Genomic DNA, 20,934 nt, shown 5'->3' on the forward strand with positions numbered 1-20,934 from the left:
ACTATACGCTCCATTCTTCCTTTAGTACAAGAGGGTCAGTTCATGACAACCATAAAGGATGCTTATCTTCATGTTCCTATTTACAGGGACCATCACAGATTCCTGAGATCTGCCTTTCTGAACAAACATTTCCAGTTAGTGGCCCTTCTATTTGGTCAAGCCACGGCTCCCAGAATTTTTCAAAGGTTCTGTGGGCTCTGTTGGCAGTGATCCGTTCTCGTGGAATTGCTGTGGCACCCTACCTGGACAAAATATTGGCTCAGGCGCCATCTTTTCAACAAGCAAAATCTCACACAGAGATATTGTTGTCTTTTCTTCCTTCCCACAGATAGAATGAGAATCTGGAAAAAAGCTCCCTTTCCCCTGCTACAAGAGTAGGGACCATAATAGATTCTCTATTGATGAAGATTTTTCTGACAAAGGACAGGAAAAACAAAATAATTTCCTCTTGCCTCTCTCTTCAGGCTACTGCTTATCCTTCAGTGGCTCAATGTATGGAGGTAATCGGTCTGATAGTGGCTTCCATGGACATCATTCCTTTTGCTCGATTCCATTTCAGAGCTCTCTAGTTGTGCATGCTCAGACAATAAAATAGCGACCATGTGGATCTATCTCAGAGAATAGAGTTAGATCAGTCATTAAGGGACTCTCTCCCGTGGTGGATTTATCAGGAACATCTGTCTCAGGGCATATGCTTTCAGAGACCTTCCTGGAGGGTTGTGACCACAGATGCCAGCCTGCTGGGCTGGGAGCAGTCTGGAACTCATGCAGAGTCTGCCTCTTCCCATCAACATCTTGCAGTTGAGGGCGATTTACAATGCTCTATTGGCTTGGCCTCAGTTGTCCTCAGCAGTTTATCAGGTTCTAGTCAGACAACATAACCTCTGTGGCTTACATCAATCACCAGGGAGGAACTCTGAGGTCCTTAGCCATGAAGGAGGTTACTCAGATTCTTCAGTGGGCAGAGACCCAAAATTGCTGTCTATCTGCCATCCACATTCCAGGAGTAGACAACTGGGAAGCGTATATTTTCTGAGCAGACAGACTTTTCATCCCGGGGAGCGGGAACTCCATCCGGAGGTGTTTTCCATCTTAGTCCTCAAATGGGGGGGTGCCTGAGTTAGATCTAGTGGTGCCCCGTCAGAACGCCAAGCTTCCAAGGTACTGTTCAAGGTCAAGAGATCCGCAGGCCGTTCTGATAGATTCTCTGGCGGTTCCTTGGGTTTTCAGGTTGGCATACGTTTCCTCCATTTGCTCTCCTTACACGAGTCATTGCTCATATCAAACAGGAGAGGGCGTCAGTGATTCTAATATGGTTTGCAGACCTAGTGGAGATGTTATCTCTCACACCTTGGAGACTACCTCTGAGAAAGGACCTCCTGATTCAGGGTCCTTTCCTTCATCCAAATCTCGTTTGTCTGAAGCTGACTGCTTGGAGATTGAACGCTTAATTCTAAGTGTGTTTTTTCTGAGTCGGTCATTAAGACCATGATTCAGGCTTGCAAGCCTGTTACTAGAAAGATTTACCATAAGATATGGTGTAAATCTCTTTATTGGTGTGAATCCAAGGGCTACTCTTGGAGTAGAATTAGAATTCCTAGAATTTTATCTTTTCTTCAGAAAGGCCTGGAGAAGGGATTGTCAGTCAGTACCCTGAAGGGTCAGATTTCTGCTTTATCAGTTTTACTATATAAACCTTTCGCGGATGTGCCAGATGTGCAATCTTTTTGTCAGGCCTTGGTCAAATTCAGGCCTGTCTGTAAGTCTGTTGTTCCTCCTTGAAGCCATAACCTTGTTCTTAAAGTTTTACAGCTAGCTCTGTTTGAGCCGTTGCATTCCATAGACATTAAGTTGTTATCTTGGAAGGTTTTGTTTCTTGTTGCTATCTCTTCTGCTCGAAGAGTCTCAGAACTCTCAGCTCTGCAGTGTGATTCCCCTTATCTTATTTTTCATGCCGATAAGGCGGTTCTTCGTACTAAGTTAGGCTTCCTTCCTAAGGTTGTTTCTAATAGAAATATCAATCCGGAAATTGTTGTTCCCTCTCTGTGTCATAATCCTTCTTCCAAAGAACATTTGTTACACAATTTGGATGTTGTAAGTGCTCTTAAATTCTACTTACAGGCGACTAAGGATTTTCGCCAGTCCTCTGCCCTATTTGTCTGTTTCTCTGGGAAACCTAGAGGTCAGAAAGCTACTGCTACTACTCTTTCTTTTTGGTTTACAAAGTATAATTCGTTTGGCTTATGAGAATGCTGGACAGCAGCCTCCTGAGAGAATTACGGCTCATTCCACAAGAGCTGTTTCCTCTTCTTGGGCTTTCAAAAATAAGGCTTCTGTGGAACAAATTTGCAAGGCTGCAACTTGGTCTTCTCTAAATACTTTTTCCAAATTTGATACTTTTGCCTCGGCTGAGGCTTCTTTTAGGAGAAAGGTTCTTCAAGCGGTGGTGCCTTCTGTTTAGGGCTGCCTGACTTGTCACTCCCTATTTATCTGTGTCCTCAAGCTTGGGTATTTGTTCCCAACAGTAATTACTCAAGCCGTGGACTCATCATATCTTAGGAAAGAAAAACAAAATGTATGCTTACCTGATAAATGTATTTATTTCCGGATATGGGGAGTCCATCTTTTATTTTAAGACAGTTTTTTTTTTTTTACTATAACCTCAGGCACCTCTACACCTTGTGTTACTACTTTTTCTCTATTTCCCTTCAGTCGAATGACTGTGGGTTGTGGGTAAGGGAGTGATACTTAGCAGTTTAACTGTGGTGCTCTTTGCCTCCTCCTGCTGCCCAGGAGTGATATTCCCAACAGTAATTACTCAAGCATTGGACTCACCATATCCGGAAATAAATTTATCAGGTAAGCATACATTTTGTTTTTTTTCCCCTCACAGTGCGTCTTTACCTCCCATTGAAGTTACTCAGCTTCTCTCCTCCTACCGAACACACAGTTTCCACAGGAAAGTGCCACCTCTCTGACATTTAGGACATCTTGTTACATTAAGTTACTTTTATTTAGTTGCTCCTCCCATTAACTCTTTTCTTAACTCAAAACACATTTTATTTCCTACAGTCGTTTTATTTTCACCACATACATGTTTATTTTATTAGTTACATTTATATTTCATTAAATTTTATAAAATATTTTCTTCTGCTTCTCACCCTGTCTATGAAAACTCAGTGCAGGTTATGATAGATACTATTTATACATTGTTTGACAATTTTAAAGGGACATAAAACAAGTTGAGGTCTGTGCATATCCTAAAATGGCTAATTAATTAAAAATAGTTTGCATAATAAAATGTTTAAAAATTGCTGGCAAGTATTTTAAAATCAATTTCAAAAATAAGCAAAATTAATTACATAGCTATGCTGCCTGGAGAAGCCAACTCCACCCCCTTATCATTGTTTAGACACAGACATTGTATTTTAATTGAGTTCACAGCTTCTAGGCACGCTCCAGCAGATAATCCCTATGCACTTTTGCATTTTACCCAAACAACAATGATTATAGATACAGCCATGAGAAGGAAATGTGTGGGGGGAGTTAGAGCTTTACAATTCAGAAACTAAAAAGAAAGGGTTAATGGAGAGGCACTGCAGTACAAATTTGGCGGTAAAGTAATTAAAGTACATATTATATTTTGTCTCTATTCCAACTTGTTTTATGTTCCTTTAATACTCAAATAAGTGTATTACTAGAAGCTATTCAAGCCTCTCCACACACAGTCTCTGAAAAGAAAATTATCTGTCACAGAGAAGCCTAAATCTATTAAATCCTCTAATATGAAGTCTGCATAATCAGACACTGTTATTCCCAAAGCTATGGGAACTAAAAATATATCACCTCCTCCCTCAGGTTCAGAGGGAAAACGAATGAGCTGTAAACTTAAAAAATATGAGTCGAAAGACATCTGATTCCAAGAGTGATTGTAACTTTTCCTCAGATGAGGATAATAATCTTAATACGGATTCTTATTCAGATTCCCTAATTCCAAATTCTTATTTGATGGTGATACTGACACATCTGAGAGTCTCCAACTAAAAGACGAAGAAAAAAAAACCCTGATTTGATTAAAAAAACAAAACAGATAATACTTATAATTTTACAGGCAGTGCTGGGAATCGCACCAAATAGTGCAGGTTGTTGTCCGGGACAAGCAATGATAAATCCGCCCCTAAAAGTTTATTTGTCTTGACAGATTATTCAATATCTGTGAAAAAACTTTTTTTTAACATTAAAGTCAAGAGTGGAGATGAATTTAACAAGTTTTGGATCCACTTCTGGAGTGTTAGCCGAATTCTTGGGTAAAATGGATCTGGAGTATTCAGCCTGCATCTTACTTTTCACTTCTTTTTTAAGGGGGCTTCTAAGCCAATGTAATACAAAGTCTGCAACATCTTTAGATCACAGCCCCTCAGATGATTGTGGGTGATGAAACGCATCTGGGCTAAATTGTGGCTCTAATATGTTAGAGCAGTTTTATTATTGCACTTTTCTTTGCATATAACCTTGTCTTTAACCTCTGCAAAGGGATTAAACACATAATTAATGTTAGTTTCAGAACAGCAGTGCACTGCTGGGAGTTCATCTACACCTAGATTACAAGTTGCACGCTGAATGCCGAGCATGTGCGATATGGCTTTTCTTTAGGCTCCCTCTAGTGTCTTCAGCCTCGCTAGCCTCACCAGTCCTTATGTTATTAAATAGTATTTAATAACATAAGGACTGGTGAGGCTAGGGAAGATGAAGATGCTCAAGGGAGCCTAAAGAAAAGCGATTTCGCACGTGCCCTACAATCAGCGAGTGATCTAGGCACTAGTGAACCAGTGACAAAAGACTCCAATCAACAGCTAGCTCCCAGTAGTATATTGCTGCAGAGGATATGTACATATTCTTTTCAACAAAGGTACCCAAGAGGGCAAAGTAAATTTGATAATATAAGTGGTTACACGCTCTTTGTGAATCATTAACGTTTACTCAGTATGGCTAAAGTATATTACTAGAATTGTATGTGTTTGTTTTGGGGTGCATTTGAGTGGGTGGCGCTATGCAAACTATACATGTGCTCTGCTGAAAAGTGTCCCCCTAGATTATTTTTTTTAAAATGTTGGCCACTATGCAAACACTATATGTAAAACATTGTTAAAAACATACTACTGCCATATATATCGCTTAAGTCATGTGGATGCTCCTGAGCCAACCTCAGTATGCTGTCGTAGAAAGGATCTAAATTTCAAAAAAAGAATAACACAAGGAGGTTTAGTTAATTAAAGATGTAAATAGGACCCTTTTTTAATTGTACACTGTGCCTGAATCCTGAAAGTTTAAAGGATCAATAAAGTCAAAATAAAATGTATATGATACAAAAATAGCCAGAGGGCTCCCTTTTTTCCTGTGCTCTGCTGACAGAACCCCCCCCACCCCCATGGGTACTTTACATCATATCCTATCAGATTACACCTTCCTATTAAAGACACAGCAATGTGACAGATGCATAGAGACCATCTGCCTGATGGTGACACATCCTCCTTGTGCCGTTTGCTCTGTAGCAGGCATTTTAAAAACAATACTCAAATCTCCCTTACAGCCCAGATTTTCAGCACAGGTGAAATAATCAGCCGACAGCCGATTAGTAAACATGGTTATTAACCTGCCTACAGAAAGAGAAGCATTTTAAACAGGAACAAACAACAGCTCAGTAGTTTGTTCTATAGCAAGTTACCACCTATGAACAGTCAGCCCTGAAATACCAGTCACAAGGAATATGGCAACCCCAGAAAATCTTTTCAGCCTTCTTTGGACTTCGTCAGTGAGGTGCAGCCATATTTCTCTAAGCACATTGGGCAAGGAGCCCACATCTGGTTTTCCCCATCACCCTTATGGAGACTTCCCCAGGGTCATAGTTCAAATGCCTACAGAAAGAGAAGCACTCTGCCAGGAACGAACAACAGCTCAGTAGCTTGTTCTAGGGCGAGTTACTACCTAGGAGCAGCCTCTTTTAGCCCAATTGTGCTTTTCACAGAGGAGAACTTTCCTCAAGTATATCAGTCTGATCCCGCCGAGTGAGGTCAGTCCAGCCCTGAAATACCAGGCAATCCTCCTCTGAACAACGAACATGGCAACCCCAGACAATCATTTTGGCCGTCTTTGGGCCTCATCAGTGAGGTGCAGCCACATTCCTCTTGCTCAGTGTGCTTAGAGGAATATGGCTGCACCTCACTGACAGGGCCCAATGAAAACCAAAACAATCTTCTTGGTTGCCGTGCTCTTTGTTCCGAGAGGAATTGCCTGGTATTTCGGCACTGGGCTAACCCTAATAGGTGGGATCAGACTGATATACTACAAAAAAGCATTACTGGGCTAAAAAGAAGCTGCATCCAGGTGGTAAATCACCATAGAACAAGCTGGTTGTTCATTCCTGAGAGTGAGCTTCTCTCTGTGTGTATGATGGTCATTAACCTGCTCAGACCCAAGGTAATCCTGAAAACCTTGCCTGTTAGGGAGGACTGAGGACATGTTTGATAAAGTAACAAAAGACATTGCTGAGGAGCACTGGAGATATCAGGATAAAAAGTAGAAGTTTATTCAATACAAAAGTTAAAACATGAACGTAAATATAAAATACAGGGCTTGTAACGCGAGTCCCCTGAGCATCAGAGATCAGCAAACGCGTTTCGGTATAAGCCGTAGTCATAACCCTTGCTTTATAGTATTATGCATGATACCAACTATATGTATACACCGTGCCATTCTCACCCAACGTCCTGTGTACAGGGGAGGACTGCCAACTTTTGACCCAGGGGGCAAGTATAACCCAGTGGCCGAAATATAAAAACTCCCACCCCCTTTGAAATATATAACTTTAGTAAAAAAGTATGCAAATAAAAAAGTAAGGATGTTTAAAAAAAACACTAGTGCAAAAATGACAGCATGCTATTCTTAAATGAGAATGACCTTTAAAATGCGTTGCATAGGGATGATAATTATTTGTTCACTAATAAAATAACACACTGGCCTTTACGTTAGCTACATAATGATGTTAGGAATCTCATAGCTGCTAACATTTGAAAAAAATAATAACCAAGGAACACTTTACAAGAGAGCCATGCCAATTGTTGGTTTGTATAGCTCTGCCCACTCAGATCGATCCCCATACTGATTGCTTAAAGGGACAGGAAAAATTAAATTAACCGTGTTCTCTTGGGTAACTGTTAAAAAGGATATGTACCAATCCTCAACAGCAGCAATGCACTACTGGCAGCTAGCTGTTGACTGGTGGCTACAAACATTTGTCTTTTGTCATTGGCTCACCACTTTGCAGGGGTTATGCAAGTAATAGTACAACTAGAAAATTGCTCTAACATATGCACTGATATAGCAGGTTAAAGCATCAAGCTTCTCATCCCCTCCCTTACTCTCAAGCACACAGTTGTCATAGGAAGAATAACTTTACAGAAAGTACCAAAATAAGTGTTAAATGATTAACTCTTCAGCATCTGTATTGCAGGAAAACACAAACAACCCAGTTTATATAGATGTTACACAGCCTGAAATTAATATAATAATACATTTAACCTGCTGAGAACAATATATGCAGATATGTTGAGGATTTGTTTTAATGTTGTACTTTGTCTAGGACACTATTGAAAGTTTCACAAGCAGGTGGTATTTTATGGGGTAACTTCATTTTTCTTTCTTTGCCGCTGCAGTGATTGTGAGCAAAAGGTTAATAGGTCCAGAAATGCTACAATAAATCTGGATTTTTTGTATGGTTTGTGAATTTCAAGTCCCAGCACATGAAAAGCCTGATGTGCTAAAGTGATGGTAAACTTTAGCTAATCAAATGCCATACATGTTATCTTTGCCATAAGTTTGTGTGTACCTTTTTTTAAAACAAATCTATCCATGAAAAGGTTTAAATCAGGTCTGGTAGCAGTAGCGAGCTACATTCAGTTTAATGGCACGATCGGGTGTGCTGTGACTAGACAGCGTGCCCGCGATGCGCTTATGGGAAAAAAAGACCCGCTCAGTAGAGCCAGGAACAGCGTTCTGGAAAATGGAACTTTGTAATAAAATAGCTCTGATATACTTTGATGGATAAAGTTGGTGCTAAGCTAATGTTATATCATTCTGCTAAATCACCATCCATAGAAAAAAGGCATTGCTATTGGCTGTCAGGAGCAATACTTGCAATGCGCAAACAGGAACACATAATGCACTGGGCCAACAGGTGGACATAAAAGCCAAACAGTTTCTTTGATGATTAAGATGGAACATACAATTTTGAACAACCTTCTAATTTACTTCTATTATCAAATTTTCTTTGTTCTCTTTTTATCCGTTGTTGAAAAGCATGGATGTTAGCTCTGGAGTGTGCACGTGTATGCAGTACTATATGGCAGCAGTTTTGCAACAATGTTATACATTAGCAGTAGCACTAGATGGCAGCATTATTTCCTGTCATGTAGTGCTTCAGGCATGTGCACGCTACCTACCTAGGTATCACTTCAACAAAGAATAACATGAGATCGGAAGCAAGTTTGATAATATAAGTTAATTGGAAACTTTTTTTGACATTATATTCTCTATCTGAATAATGACAGACACATTTTGCGTTTCATGTCCTTTAACAACAGGAACACCCTCCTCCCAAAAACAAAACTGTGCCTCATGACCTACCAGATAAACTGTAGCAGTAATTATACTGTACACACACAGCACTGTTTCTTTAAGTAAAGGCATAAGAGACTGGGTGGGGGCAAATCCTGTAACCTTTACAAAGGCTTAAAACATCTTAGTGAGGGGCCCCCGCAGGGAAACAGCGCAGCAATACCGGCTGCCCTGTTCTTTCTGCCTGCTTGTGAGTATTCCTCCCTCTACAGTCCCTATGCTACCATAGATGGCAGCCTCCTCCCAGTCCCCTGACTAGTACCAGCTCAGTATCTGCTACCTATCTTAGCGCTGCGGAATCGGTTGGCGCTCTACAAATAACCGATAATAATAATAATCCTGCTCACCGTCCCTGTACTGTCTGATTCCTCAGATTTCCGGCTGGCCTCCTCTCAGCAGGATACAATAGCATAGTGAGTCTGACTCTACAAGAGCGCATGTGCAGCGTGTATGCAAGAGCTGCTGGGTGACCCTATGGAAAATTTGCATTGCCCCCTAGGCTATCCATGCCTGATTACATGTAGTAAATGAAAACACTGGCAACTGTAACTCTCTCAGCAGATAATGACCAGGTGTCGCCATCCACAGTTAAAGCTTAAGTCATGAATAACAATATTGCTCTGGGGCTGACTTGAACTATATGTTAAAACCACATGCGGGGGTTAAATACATAAAGCATTTTATTATTGAACTATTGCTTGCATATAGCTAACACATTATAACATTTCTTTTTGCAATTATATGTCCCTTTAAGTAGCCTTTAAGTTGAGTCACTTTCTTCTTTTATAAGTCAGATTGGAAAAAAATTTCAGATCTTGATTTAAAGTGTTTCAGATCCTTGCATCATAAATTCCAATACATTAAGTTTTTTCCCCCCTTACCACAGGGAAAAAAAGTAATTATAAAGACGTTTGTTAAAGGGAAAGAGAGTCATTGAGATTTTGTCAAACCTCTGCTTTTGTTTCATAACCAAACCAGTTAATAATTGCAGCTTTATAAAAATAAAATATATTCAGAAAACATTTTAAGCTGCACATAGCTCATCTCTTTCTATAGCTGTTATCAAATACAAATTCATACAAACAGCAAATTCATGAACCAGATAAATCACATTTACATTTACAAGCGTAATTAATAAAAAACACCAGTAGATGGCACCAAAGCCTAAGTTTCATTTTGTATTTTAGCGCTTAATTCGTTTTTACCATGATCTCAATTTCTTGTAGCATGTAATATATGCTTTAACTAAACCGTTTCAACAGCATTTAAATAACATATTACTAAATACAGTTTGTGCTTTGAGAATGTGAAAGAAGTCCACCTTGCAGGTGAGTGCTAGTGGGATATGGTAAACACACACAAAAGTCTGCATCTGAATAATTTGCCTCTGTACACAATATATACAAATTCTTGTATCAGGGCTTCAAATGAATTTTATATTTTTATTACTTTTTTATTATTTGATCTCCCTTTAGTACGTGTTATTTTGTCATTTTTTTTTCATTTGGGATTCTGATTAAAGATTATAAAAAGGTTGTAAATAATCACAACACAAGGTAGTACATATCTATATTGAGATAATCAAATGAAAAACAATAATACAGTAAGAGATAGAATACTCAAATATATAAGCTAAAATGAATATGTATGAATGTATTGGGTATTTGTAAAGCGCGGCTAATCACCCGTAAGAGTCTCAAGGCGCTGCTCATTTTATCGACGTCGGAAGATGAAAGGCTGAGCGGACCTCGTTAGGGATCGAGCCTGCAACCCTTGGGTTGCTACAGAGCTCAGCCACAGTGCTGAGCGAATATTAAAATGCTTCCATTTTTATAGCACAAATTATCATTAAAGGGACATAATACTCATATGCTAAATCACTTGAAACTGATGCAGTATAACTGTAAAAAGCTGACAGGAAAATATCACCTGAGCATCTCTATGTAAAAAAAGGAAGATATTTTACCTCACAATCTCCTCAGCTCAGTAGAGTAAGTTCTGTGTAAAAAGTTATACTTCATCTGCTCCCAGCTGCAGGTAAAAAAAATAAAAAAATGAAGAAATGAACAGCAGCCAATCAGAATCAGCAGTGCTGAGGTCATGAACTTTTACTGTGATCTCATGAGATTTGACTTGACTCATGAGATTTCATTGTAAACTTCCTTTACCTGATTGGTGAAATAAGATGAGAGTGCACGATGCTCATCCCTTCAGATGTCCCAGGACAGACACACTAAAATGCTGCTTAGAAATCCTTTACAATGGGAGGTGGCTACTGAGGAACTTTTGAGGTAAAATATCTTTCTTTTTTACATAGAGATGTTCAAGAGATATTTTCTAGTCAGCTTTTTACAGCTATGCTGCATCACTTTCAAGTGTTTAAACATTGGGTATTATGGCCCTTTAAATTATGCAATTAATTTGTGCTTTGATATCAGAAAAATATCTAATATTGGAAAATATTATACTGCTCCTACTTGCTTCTTAATAATGCAACATTTTCTGTGAAGAACACTGATTTTATATTATTTTTATACATATGTTCCCCAAGAGAAGCTTTAATGATCATTTGAGTTATGACTGCAAACGTGCACCACTTGGAGCCTAGTGGAAGAGTGTTTGTACGGAAATCGCCCACAGAGGTAGTGAAAACGTTACAAGTAAAGACAGTGTGATCGTAAAGCTGAGAGAGTAATCAAGAGGGGGGTGTGTCTGCCTCACTCGCCGGTTGACGTATTCAGCTACGATAGTACCCAACAGCGTCTCATTACCAACATATTATTGAGGGTTAGCAGCTTGTAAGTAATCCCACATAAGGGATCGCCTGATAGATTTATCTGTGTGCTTCAGCTCTACAACACCTTGTCAGTGTTTTTGACACTTATTTCTGTCAAACAAGAACTTAATGAACTTATGTTTATGGTTGGAACCACTGTTTTTCTTAACACCATATTGTCAATTAGTGACACATTCACTTGCCTTTACAAGAGACTAATGATTTAATGTCGATATTGGGATTTCTATTGTATCATACATCCTTATGTAGTTTTTCCTCAGCGCTTAGCACACCACATTGTTTCTCTGTTTCACTATTGTCCTTTATTAGAGACTGGTTGGAAAGGGTCGTCTCGCCTTTGGTGTTTGTGTTTTTGCTGCAGGGAACTCTCAAATAGTCTGACATATATTTTTTCTGTTTTCCCCCTAATAGTGTGTGCATTATATAAGTACTGCCACCTTCCTATCTAAAGGCCTACCGTAGTACAGTGTGATTGATACACAAAAGTAGCCCATTTGTACGAGTTGGTGGCTTAGTATTTTTATTTAAATTAAGACACACATATCAACAACAGTTGAGTGTATTATTTTACATCCTCCTTTTCTGATATTTATACTGGTTAGTGCGCCTCCTGTACAGAAGCTGACCGCTTGCTAGTCATAGGGGTCTTCTACTTTTGTTTATATATATATATATATATATATATAGTATATAGTATATATATATATACACATACACACACACACACAAACACATATTCATAGCCATATTTTTCTGATAAGAACCTTATTACAAGACAAAAACATACCTTTCACGTAAGTGTGATCCATCGAGCTTTCCATTGCCATCCTGGGAATGTCCTGGATCAAATGAAATCTGAGACATGACTGGCATCTGCAGATAACTGGCCCAAGCTGTGAAGCTTTTTCTGTAAAACAAAACACACATATTGTCATTAGAATTGTTACCTCTATTTAGGAACTCTACAGCATTAACAAAGCACAAAAATGCCCTCCTGCTAATGAGTGAGCACCAGTCACTAGTAATATTTAATAATAATATTATAACTATTTCAACTCAAACCCTATGAGGAGAAAGATTAAAAAAAAATCAAATTAATGAAACTTTGAGCATATTTGTTATATTTACCACATTTTACTAACATTGCAGATTTGTGAGCAAATATTACTGAATTCAGTATTTTTACAATAATAAGGGAAAATAATTAGTAAGACCAAAGTAAAGTAATAGAAGATTGTCTTAATATTTTCAGCCCAACACAAATATATTCCTCACTTTTCCATATAATACACAATACAGACACCCTAAATTTCCAGTCATGTAAATACAAATTTTTAAAACAGCTTTACAAACTAACCAACAAAGAGTTACATGTGTTTTTTTCATAGGGGCATTTGTAGTCTATACAAATCATTCAAATCCATTTTGAAAATGTCACAATACTATCTTGGCATTAATGCTTAGCTTTCAAATGCATTAATGCTATAAAAACCTTGCAAAGGGGGAGTAGGGGACAGACTGACAAAAGATTCCAATCAGTAACAAAAAAAAAACAACACACTTTTGGAGCACATTTTCAGTTCTACATGTTAGACTGGTCAAAATCCTTATTTTTCCTGTTTTCATGTATTACAGTTTGCTTTTCAATGGAAAGTTCCACATAGTCAGTTTCACATGTAAATAAACACCATCTTTTTTTGTTTGATAAAATGTGCAAATCACTATTTCAAAGTATGTAACTTGTTCAAAAATTAAAGTTAAAAGTTTATAAATCATTGCAATAAAGTGTTCAGGCATTTAATATATTATCAAATTACCAAAAATGATATGAGATTTAAATACAACACATAATGGTAATTAATTTTATTTGATAATTAAAAACATTTTGAACAAATATCAATCAGTTACTGAGCCTGTCATAAAAGAATCTTTAGTTTCCGTGATGGATTGTGAAAATCCCCATGAAATCTCAATAAACTCTGTAATATACCCGGTTTTGTTTACAGTTTTTAGTTTTTGTGTCTTTAACTAGATTTTGCTTTGATACTTTATTCTAATTTTAAATTGCTTATCTTGATTAATGGCTATTCTTGTGGAATGGAAGTGGCTTTAAAAATAATGAAACAAAATAAACCACACTGTTTCTGCAGTGCAGTTTCAGAGCAATTTTAAATTGATTTAATGAAATTAAAACAAGGTATTGGTTTATAAGGTAATTGTAACCTAATGACGTTTTTTAAGAAAGATGTTCTGTTTATTATCTAGAAATTGGTAGTGAAAGATACAAACTACTATAGTTACCTATTATAACTGTCTCTAATTGGCCACAGCAGAGAAGGTAACCTAAGTTACAACATGGCAGTTCCCATTGATTTATAGACACTACAACTTTAAATTTATTTTGTCAATGTTTAAACACCCAAATGAAACTTTAAAAAATACATCTACGTGTTATTCTCAGACTAATCTTTTCTTTGAATGCTTCATTCTATCTAACGTTTCTTTAGGGCGGAGATAACAAGTGAGGGGCTAGTTCATCGCGCACCTGCAAATGACAAATTTGCCTGTAGCGGTAGCAATTAGTGCTTATAAAAATTAACCAGGGATCAGATCTCTGGTTTAATTTTATAAATATGCCCCCAAAGTACAGTGTAGTGTATTTTATACAAATTTTTTTTTTATTATTTTTGAATAAAATAACTGCACTAGGCAGTATTTTGGGAGTAAAGTTGGCGGGAGTAAGGAAAAAAAACCAGCAACGAAAAGTGCCTTTGCATTGCGGTCTATGGGAACTGTGTGTTCCCTGTAAATATATATGTATATGCTTATATACATATATATTTATGTGTTAATATGTGTGTATACACATATTTACACACAGATATACTGTATATATATATATATATATATATATATATATAAAATCATATACATATATATTAATATTTGCTGCCATTGCTGCGCAACTTACCCACCTTTGCTATGCTTAGGTTCTGACACCGTCTGACAGCATCAGAGCAAGCCTACCTTTGGAGCCATTGGAAGCTCGCTCTCCTGAGCGCAATGCTTTCTAGCAATACGAACGTGAGCTTGCGTTCACACTACGCTTTACTTGTAATACCAGCTCACATTGGCATGAGCTGGTATTACTAAGTGGAGCACTAATATCAATTTACAAAAGTGAATAAAATACTGTCTTATTAAATTATGCTCTGCTATATCATTTCTTTCGTGTAATTAGCAAGAGTCCATGAGCTAGTGACGTATGGGATATACATTCCTACCAGGAGGGGCAAAGTTTCCCAAACCTCAAAATGCATATAAATACACCCCTCACCACACCCAGAAATCAGTTTTACAAACTTTGCCTCCTATGGAGGTGGTGAAGTAAGTTTGTGCTAGATTCTACTTTGATATGCGCTCCGCAGCAGGTTGGAGCCCGGTTTTCCTCTCAGCGTGCAGTGAATGTCAGAGGGGATGTGAAGAGAGTATTGCCTATTTGAATTCAATGATCTCCTTCTATGGGGTTTATTTCATAGGTTCTCTGTTATCGGTCGTAGAGATTCATCTCTTACCTCCCTTTTCAGATCGACGATATACTCTTATATATACCATTACCTCTACTGATTCTCGTTTCAGTACTGGTTTGGCTTTCTACTTCATGTAGATGAGTGTCCTGGGGTAAGTAAGTCTTATTTTCTGTGACACTCTAAGCTATGGTTGGGCACTTTTTTTATAAAGTTCTAAATATATGTGTTCAAACATTTATTTGCCTTGACTCAGGATGTTCAACGTTCCTTATTTCAGACAGTCAGTTTCATATTTGGGATAATGCATATGAATTTATAATTTTTTTCTTACCTTAAAATTGACTTTTTTTCCTGTGGGCTGTTAGGCTCGCGGGGGCTGAAAATGCTTCATTTTATTGCGTCATTCTTGGCGCTGACTTTTTTGGCGCAAATTTTTTTTTCTATTTCCGGCGTCATACGTGTCGCCGGAAGTTGCGTCATTTTTTTTGACGTTTTTGCACCAAAAGTGTCGGCGTTCCGGATGTGGCATCATTTTTGGCGCCAAAAGCATTTAGGCGCCAAATAATGTGGGCGTCTTTTTTGGCGCTAAAAAATATGGGCGTCATTATTGTCTCCACATTATTTAAGTCTCATTATTTATTGCTTCTGGTTGCTAGAAGCTTGTTCACTGGCATTTTTTCCCATTCCTGAAACTGTCATTTAAGGAATTTGATCAATTTTGCTTTATATGTTGTTTTTTCTATTACATATTGCAAGATGTCCCAGATTGACCCTGAGTAAGAAGTATCTGTTCCTCCAGCTGTTGTTTGTAATGAATGTCATGACAAACTTGTTAATGCAGATAATATTTCCTTTAGTAATACTACATTACCTGTTGCTGTTCCATCAACATCTAATATTAGTGTTCCTGTTAACATAAGAGATTTTGTGTCTAAATCCATTAAGAAGGCTATGTCTGTTATTCCTCCTTCTAGTAAACGTAAAAGGTCTTTTAAAACTTCTAATTTTTCAGATGAATTTTTAAATTCTGATTCTGATAATGATTCCTCTGGTTCAGAGGATTCTGTTTCAGAGGTTGATACTGATAAATCTTCATATTTATTCAAAATGAAATGGAATTTACTTAAAGAAGTCTTAATTGCATTAGAAATAGAGGATTCTGGTCCTCTTGATACTAAATCTAAACGTTTAAATAAGGTTTTTAAATCTCCTGTAGTTATTCCAGAAGTTTTTCCTGTCCCTGATGCTATTTCTGAAGTAATCTCCAGGGAATGGAATAATTTGGGTAATTCATTTACTCCTTCTAAACGTTTTAAGCAATTATATCCTGTGCCATCTGACAGATTAGAGTTTTGGGACAAAATCCCTAAAGTTGATGGGGCTATCTCTACTCTTGCTAAACGTACTACTATTCCTACGGCAGATAGTACTTCCTTTAAGGATCCTTTAGATAGAAAGATTGAATCCATTCTAAGAAAAGCTTACTTATGTTCAGGTAATCTTCTTAGACCTGCTATATCTTTAGCGGATGTTGCTGCAGCTTCAACTTTTTGGTTAGAAGCTTTAGCGCAACAAGTAACAGATCATAATTCTCATAGCATTGTTAATCTTCTTCAACATGCTAATAACTTTATTTGTGATGCCATCTTTGATATCATTAGAGTTGATGTCAGGTATATGTCTCTAGCTATTTTAGCTAGAAGAGCTTTATGGCTTAAAACTTGGAATGCTGATATGTCTTCTAAGTCAACTTTGCTTTCCCTTTCTTTCCAGGGTAATAAATTATTTGGTTCTCAGTTGGATTCTATTATCTCAACTGTTACTGGAGGGAAAGGAACTTTTTTACCACAGGATAAAAAATCTAAAGGTAAATTTAGGTCTAATAATCGTTTTCGTTCCTTTCGTCACAATAAGGAACAAAAGCCTGATCCTTCATCCACAGGAGCGGTATCAGTTTGGAAACCATCTCCAGTCTGGAATAAATCCAAGCCTTTTAGAAAACCAAAGCCAGCTCCCAAGTCCACATGAAGGTGCGGCCCTCATTCCAGCTCAGCTGGTAGGGGGCAGATTACGATTTTTCAAAGAAATTTGGATCAATTCAATTCACAATCTTTGGATTCAGAACATTGTTTCAGAAGGGTACAGAATTGGCTTCAAAATAAGGCCTCCTGCAAAGAGATTTTTTCTTTCCCGTGTCCCAGTAAATCCAGCGAAGGCTCAAGCATTTCTGAAATGTGTTTCAGATCTAGAGTTGGCTGGAGTAATTATGCCAGTTCCAGTTCTGGAACAGGGACTGGGGTTTTATTCAAATCTCTTCATTGTACCAAAGAAGGAGAATTCCTTCAGACCAGTTCTGGATCTAAAAATATTGAATCGTTATGTAAGGATTCCAACATTCAAAACGGTAACTATAAGGACTATCCTGCCTTTTGTTCAGCAAGGGGATTATATGTCCACAATAGATTCACAGGATGCATATCTGCATATTCCGATTCATCCAGATCACTATCAGTTTCTGAGATTCTCTTTCCTAGACAAGCATTACCAATTTGTGGCTCTGCCGTTTGGCCTAGCAACAGCTCCAAGGATTTTTACAAAGGTTCTCGGTGCCCTTCTGTCTGTAATCAGAGAACAGGGTATTGTGGTATTTCCTTATTTGGACGATATCTTGGTACTTGCTCAGTCTTCACATTTAGCAGAATCTCATACGAATCGACTCGTATTGTTTCTTCGAGATCATGGTTGGAGGATCAATTTGCCGAAAAGTTCATTGATTCCTCAGACAAGGGTAACCTTTTTAGGTTTCCAGATAGATTCAGTGTCCATGACTCTGTCTCTGACAGACAAGAGACGTCTAAAATTAGTTTTAGCTTGTCGAAACCTTCAGTCTCAATCATTCCCTTCGGTAGCCTTATGCATGGAAATTCTAGGTCTTATGACTGCTGCATCAGACGCGATCCCCTTTGCTCGTTTTCACATGCGACCTCTTCAGCTCTGTATGCTGAACCAGTGGTGCAGGGATTTCACAAAGATACATCAATTGATATCTTTAAAACCGTTTGTACGACACTCTCTGACGTGGTGGACAGATCACCAACGTTTAGTTCAGGGGGCTTCTTTTGTTCTTCCAACCTGGACTGTGATTTCAACAGATGCAAGTCTGACAGGTTGGGGAGCAGTTTGGGGGGTCTCTGACAGCACAAGGGGGTTGGGAATCTCAGGAGGTGAGATTACCAATCAATATTTTGGAACTCCGTGCAATTTTCAGAGCTCTTCAGTCATGGCCTCTTCTAAAGAGAGAATCGTTCATTTGTTTTCAGACTGACAATGTCACAACTGTGGCATATATCAATCATCAAGGAGGGACTCACAGTCCTCTGGCTATGAAAGAAGTATCTCGAATTCTGGTTTGGGCGGAATCCAGCTCCTGTCTAATTTCAGCGGTTAATATCCCAGGTATAGACAATTGGGAAGCGGATTATCTCAGCCGCCAAACGTTACATCCGGGCGAATGGTCTCTTCACCCAGAGGTATTTCTTCAGATTGTTCAAATGTGGGGACTTCCAGAAATAGATCTGATGGCTTCTCATCTAAACAAGAAACTTCCCAGGTATCTGTCCAGATCCAGGGATCCTCAGGCGGAAGCAGTGGATGCATTGTCACTTCCTTGGAAGTATCATCCTGCCTATATCTTTCCGCATCTAGTTCTTCTTCCAAGAGTAATCTCCACGATTCTGAAGGAATGCTCGTTTGTTCTGCTGGTGGCTCCAGCATGGCCTCACAGGTTTTGGTATGCGGATCTTGTCCGGATGGCCTCTTGCCAACCGTGGACTCTTTCGTTAAGACCAGACCTTCTATCGCAAGGTCCTTTTTTCCATCAGGATCTCAAATCCTTAAATTTGAAGGTATGGAGATTGAACGCTTGATTCTTAGTCAAAGAGGTTTCTCTGACTCTGTGATTAATACTATGTTACAGGCTCGTAAATCTGTATCTAGGAAGATATATTATCGAGTCTGGAAGACTTACATTTCTTGGTGTCTTTCTCATCATTTTTCCTGGCATTCTTTTAGAATTCCGAGAATTTTACAGTTTCTTCAGGATGGTTTGGATAAGGGTTTGTCTGCAAGTTCCTTGAAAGGACAAATCTCTGCTCTTTCTGTTCTTTTTCACAGAAAGATTGCTAATCTTCCTGATATTCATTGTTTTGTACAGGCTTTGGTTCGTATAAAACCTGTCATTAAGTCAATTTCTCCTCCTTGGAGTTTGAATTTGGTTCTGGGGGCTCTTCAAGCTTCTCGGTTTGAACCTATGCATTCACTGGACATTAAATTACTTTCTTGGAAAGTTTTGTTTCTTTTGGCCATCTCTTCTGCTAGAAGAGTTTCTGAATTATCTGCTCTTTCTTGTGAGTCTCCTTTTCTGATTTTTCATCAGGATAAGGCGGTGTTGCGAACTTCTTTTAAATTTTTACCTAAGGTTGTGAATTCTAACAACATTAGTAGAGAAATTGTGGTTCCTTCATTGTGTCCTAATCCTAAGAATTCTAAAGAGAGATCATTGCATTCTTTGGATGTAGTTAGAGCTTTGAAATATTATGTTGAAGCTACTAAGAATTTCCGAAAGACTTCTAGTCTATTTGTTATCTTTTCCGGTTCTAGGAAAGGTCAGAAGGCCTCTGCCATTTCTTTGGCATCTTGGTTAAAATCTTTAATTCATCATGCTTATGTCGAGTCGGGTAAAACTCTGCCTCAAAGGATTACAGCTCATTCTACTAGGTCAGTTTCTACTTCCTGGGCGTTTAGGAATGAAGCTTCAGTTGATCAGATTTGCAAAGCAGCAATTTGGTCTTCTTTGCATACTTTTACTAAATTCTACCATTTTGATGTGTTTTCTTCTTCTGAAGCCGTTTTTGGTAGAAAAGTACTTCAGGCAGCGGTTTCAGTTTGATTCTTCTGCTTATAATTTCAGTTTTTTTCATTATAAGTTTTAAACTTTATTTTGGGTGTGGATTATTTTCAGCGGAATTGGCTGTCTTTATTTTATCCCTCCCTCTCTAGTGACTCTTGCGTGGAAGATCCACATCTTGGGTAGTCATTATCCCATACGTCACTAGCTCATGGACTCTTGCTAATTACATGAAAGAAAACATAATTTATGTAAGAACTTACCTGATAAATTCATTTCTTTCATATTAGCAAGAGTCCATGAGGCCCACCCTTTTTTTGTGGTGGTTAGGATTTTTTTGTATAAAGCACAATTATTCCAATTCCTTATTTTTTATGCTTTCGCACTTTTTTTCTTATCACCCCACTTCTTGGCTATTCGTTAAACTGATTTGTGGGTGTGGTGAGGGGTGTATTTATAGGCATTTTGAGGTTTGGGAAACTTTGCCCCTCCTGGTAGGAATGTATATCCCATACGTCACTAGCTCATGGACTCTTGCTAATATGAAAGAAATGAATTTATCAGGTAAGTTCTTACATAAATTATGTTTTTCCTTTGGGAAGCGAAGTGGGGATATGAAGATCTTTTTTCAGAATATGGCAAATCTAGATAGCACATTACTTTATATTTTGTAAAAAAAAAAAAAAAAAACGTAAATGAGAAGGAAATAAGCTGCACACTGTGACTTTCCCTCTTTCAGCTCCAAAAGTCTAGATACAAAACTAAAAATTACAACAGAGGGCATCTAATAGTCCACATTAATTTCTAGAGAAGTAAAATATAAATAATAAAAACATAATTTATGTAAGAACTTACCTGATAAATTCATTTCTTTCATATTAGCAAGAGTCAATGAGCTAGTGACGTATGGGATATACATTCCTACCAGGAGGGGCAAAGTTTCCCAAACCTCAAAATGCCTATAAATACACCCCTCACCACATCCACAAATCAGTTTAACGAATAGCCAAGAAGTGGGGTGATAAGAA

General features: G+C 38.0%; 1 protein-coding gene across 1 annotated transcript in view; it reads right to left on the reverse strand.

The window, feature by feature from the left end:
• Positions 1-20,934, reverse strand: part of RUNDC3B (RUN domain containing 3B) — an 848,400-nt gene that overhangs the window by 58,268 nt on the left and 769,198 nt on the right. The window contains 2 exon segments of the mRNA XM_053713995.1: positions 12,258-12,334; positions 12,336-12,371. Coding sequence (XP_053569970.1) covers positions 12,258-12,334; positions 12,336-12,371 — 113 coding nt within the window.

The sequence above is a fragment of the Bombina bombina genome, chromosome 5, assembly GCF_027579735.1.
Source record: "Bombina bombina isolate aBomBom1 chromosome 5, aBomBom1.pri, whole genome shotgun sequence".
Taxonomy (NCBI): Eukaryota; Metazoa; Chordata; class Amphibia; order Anura; family Bombinatoridae; genus Bombina; species Bombina bombina.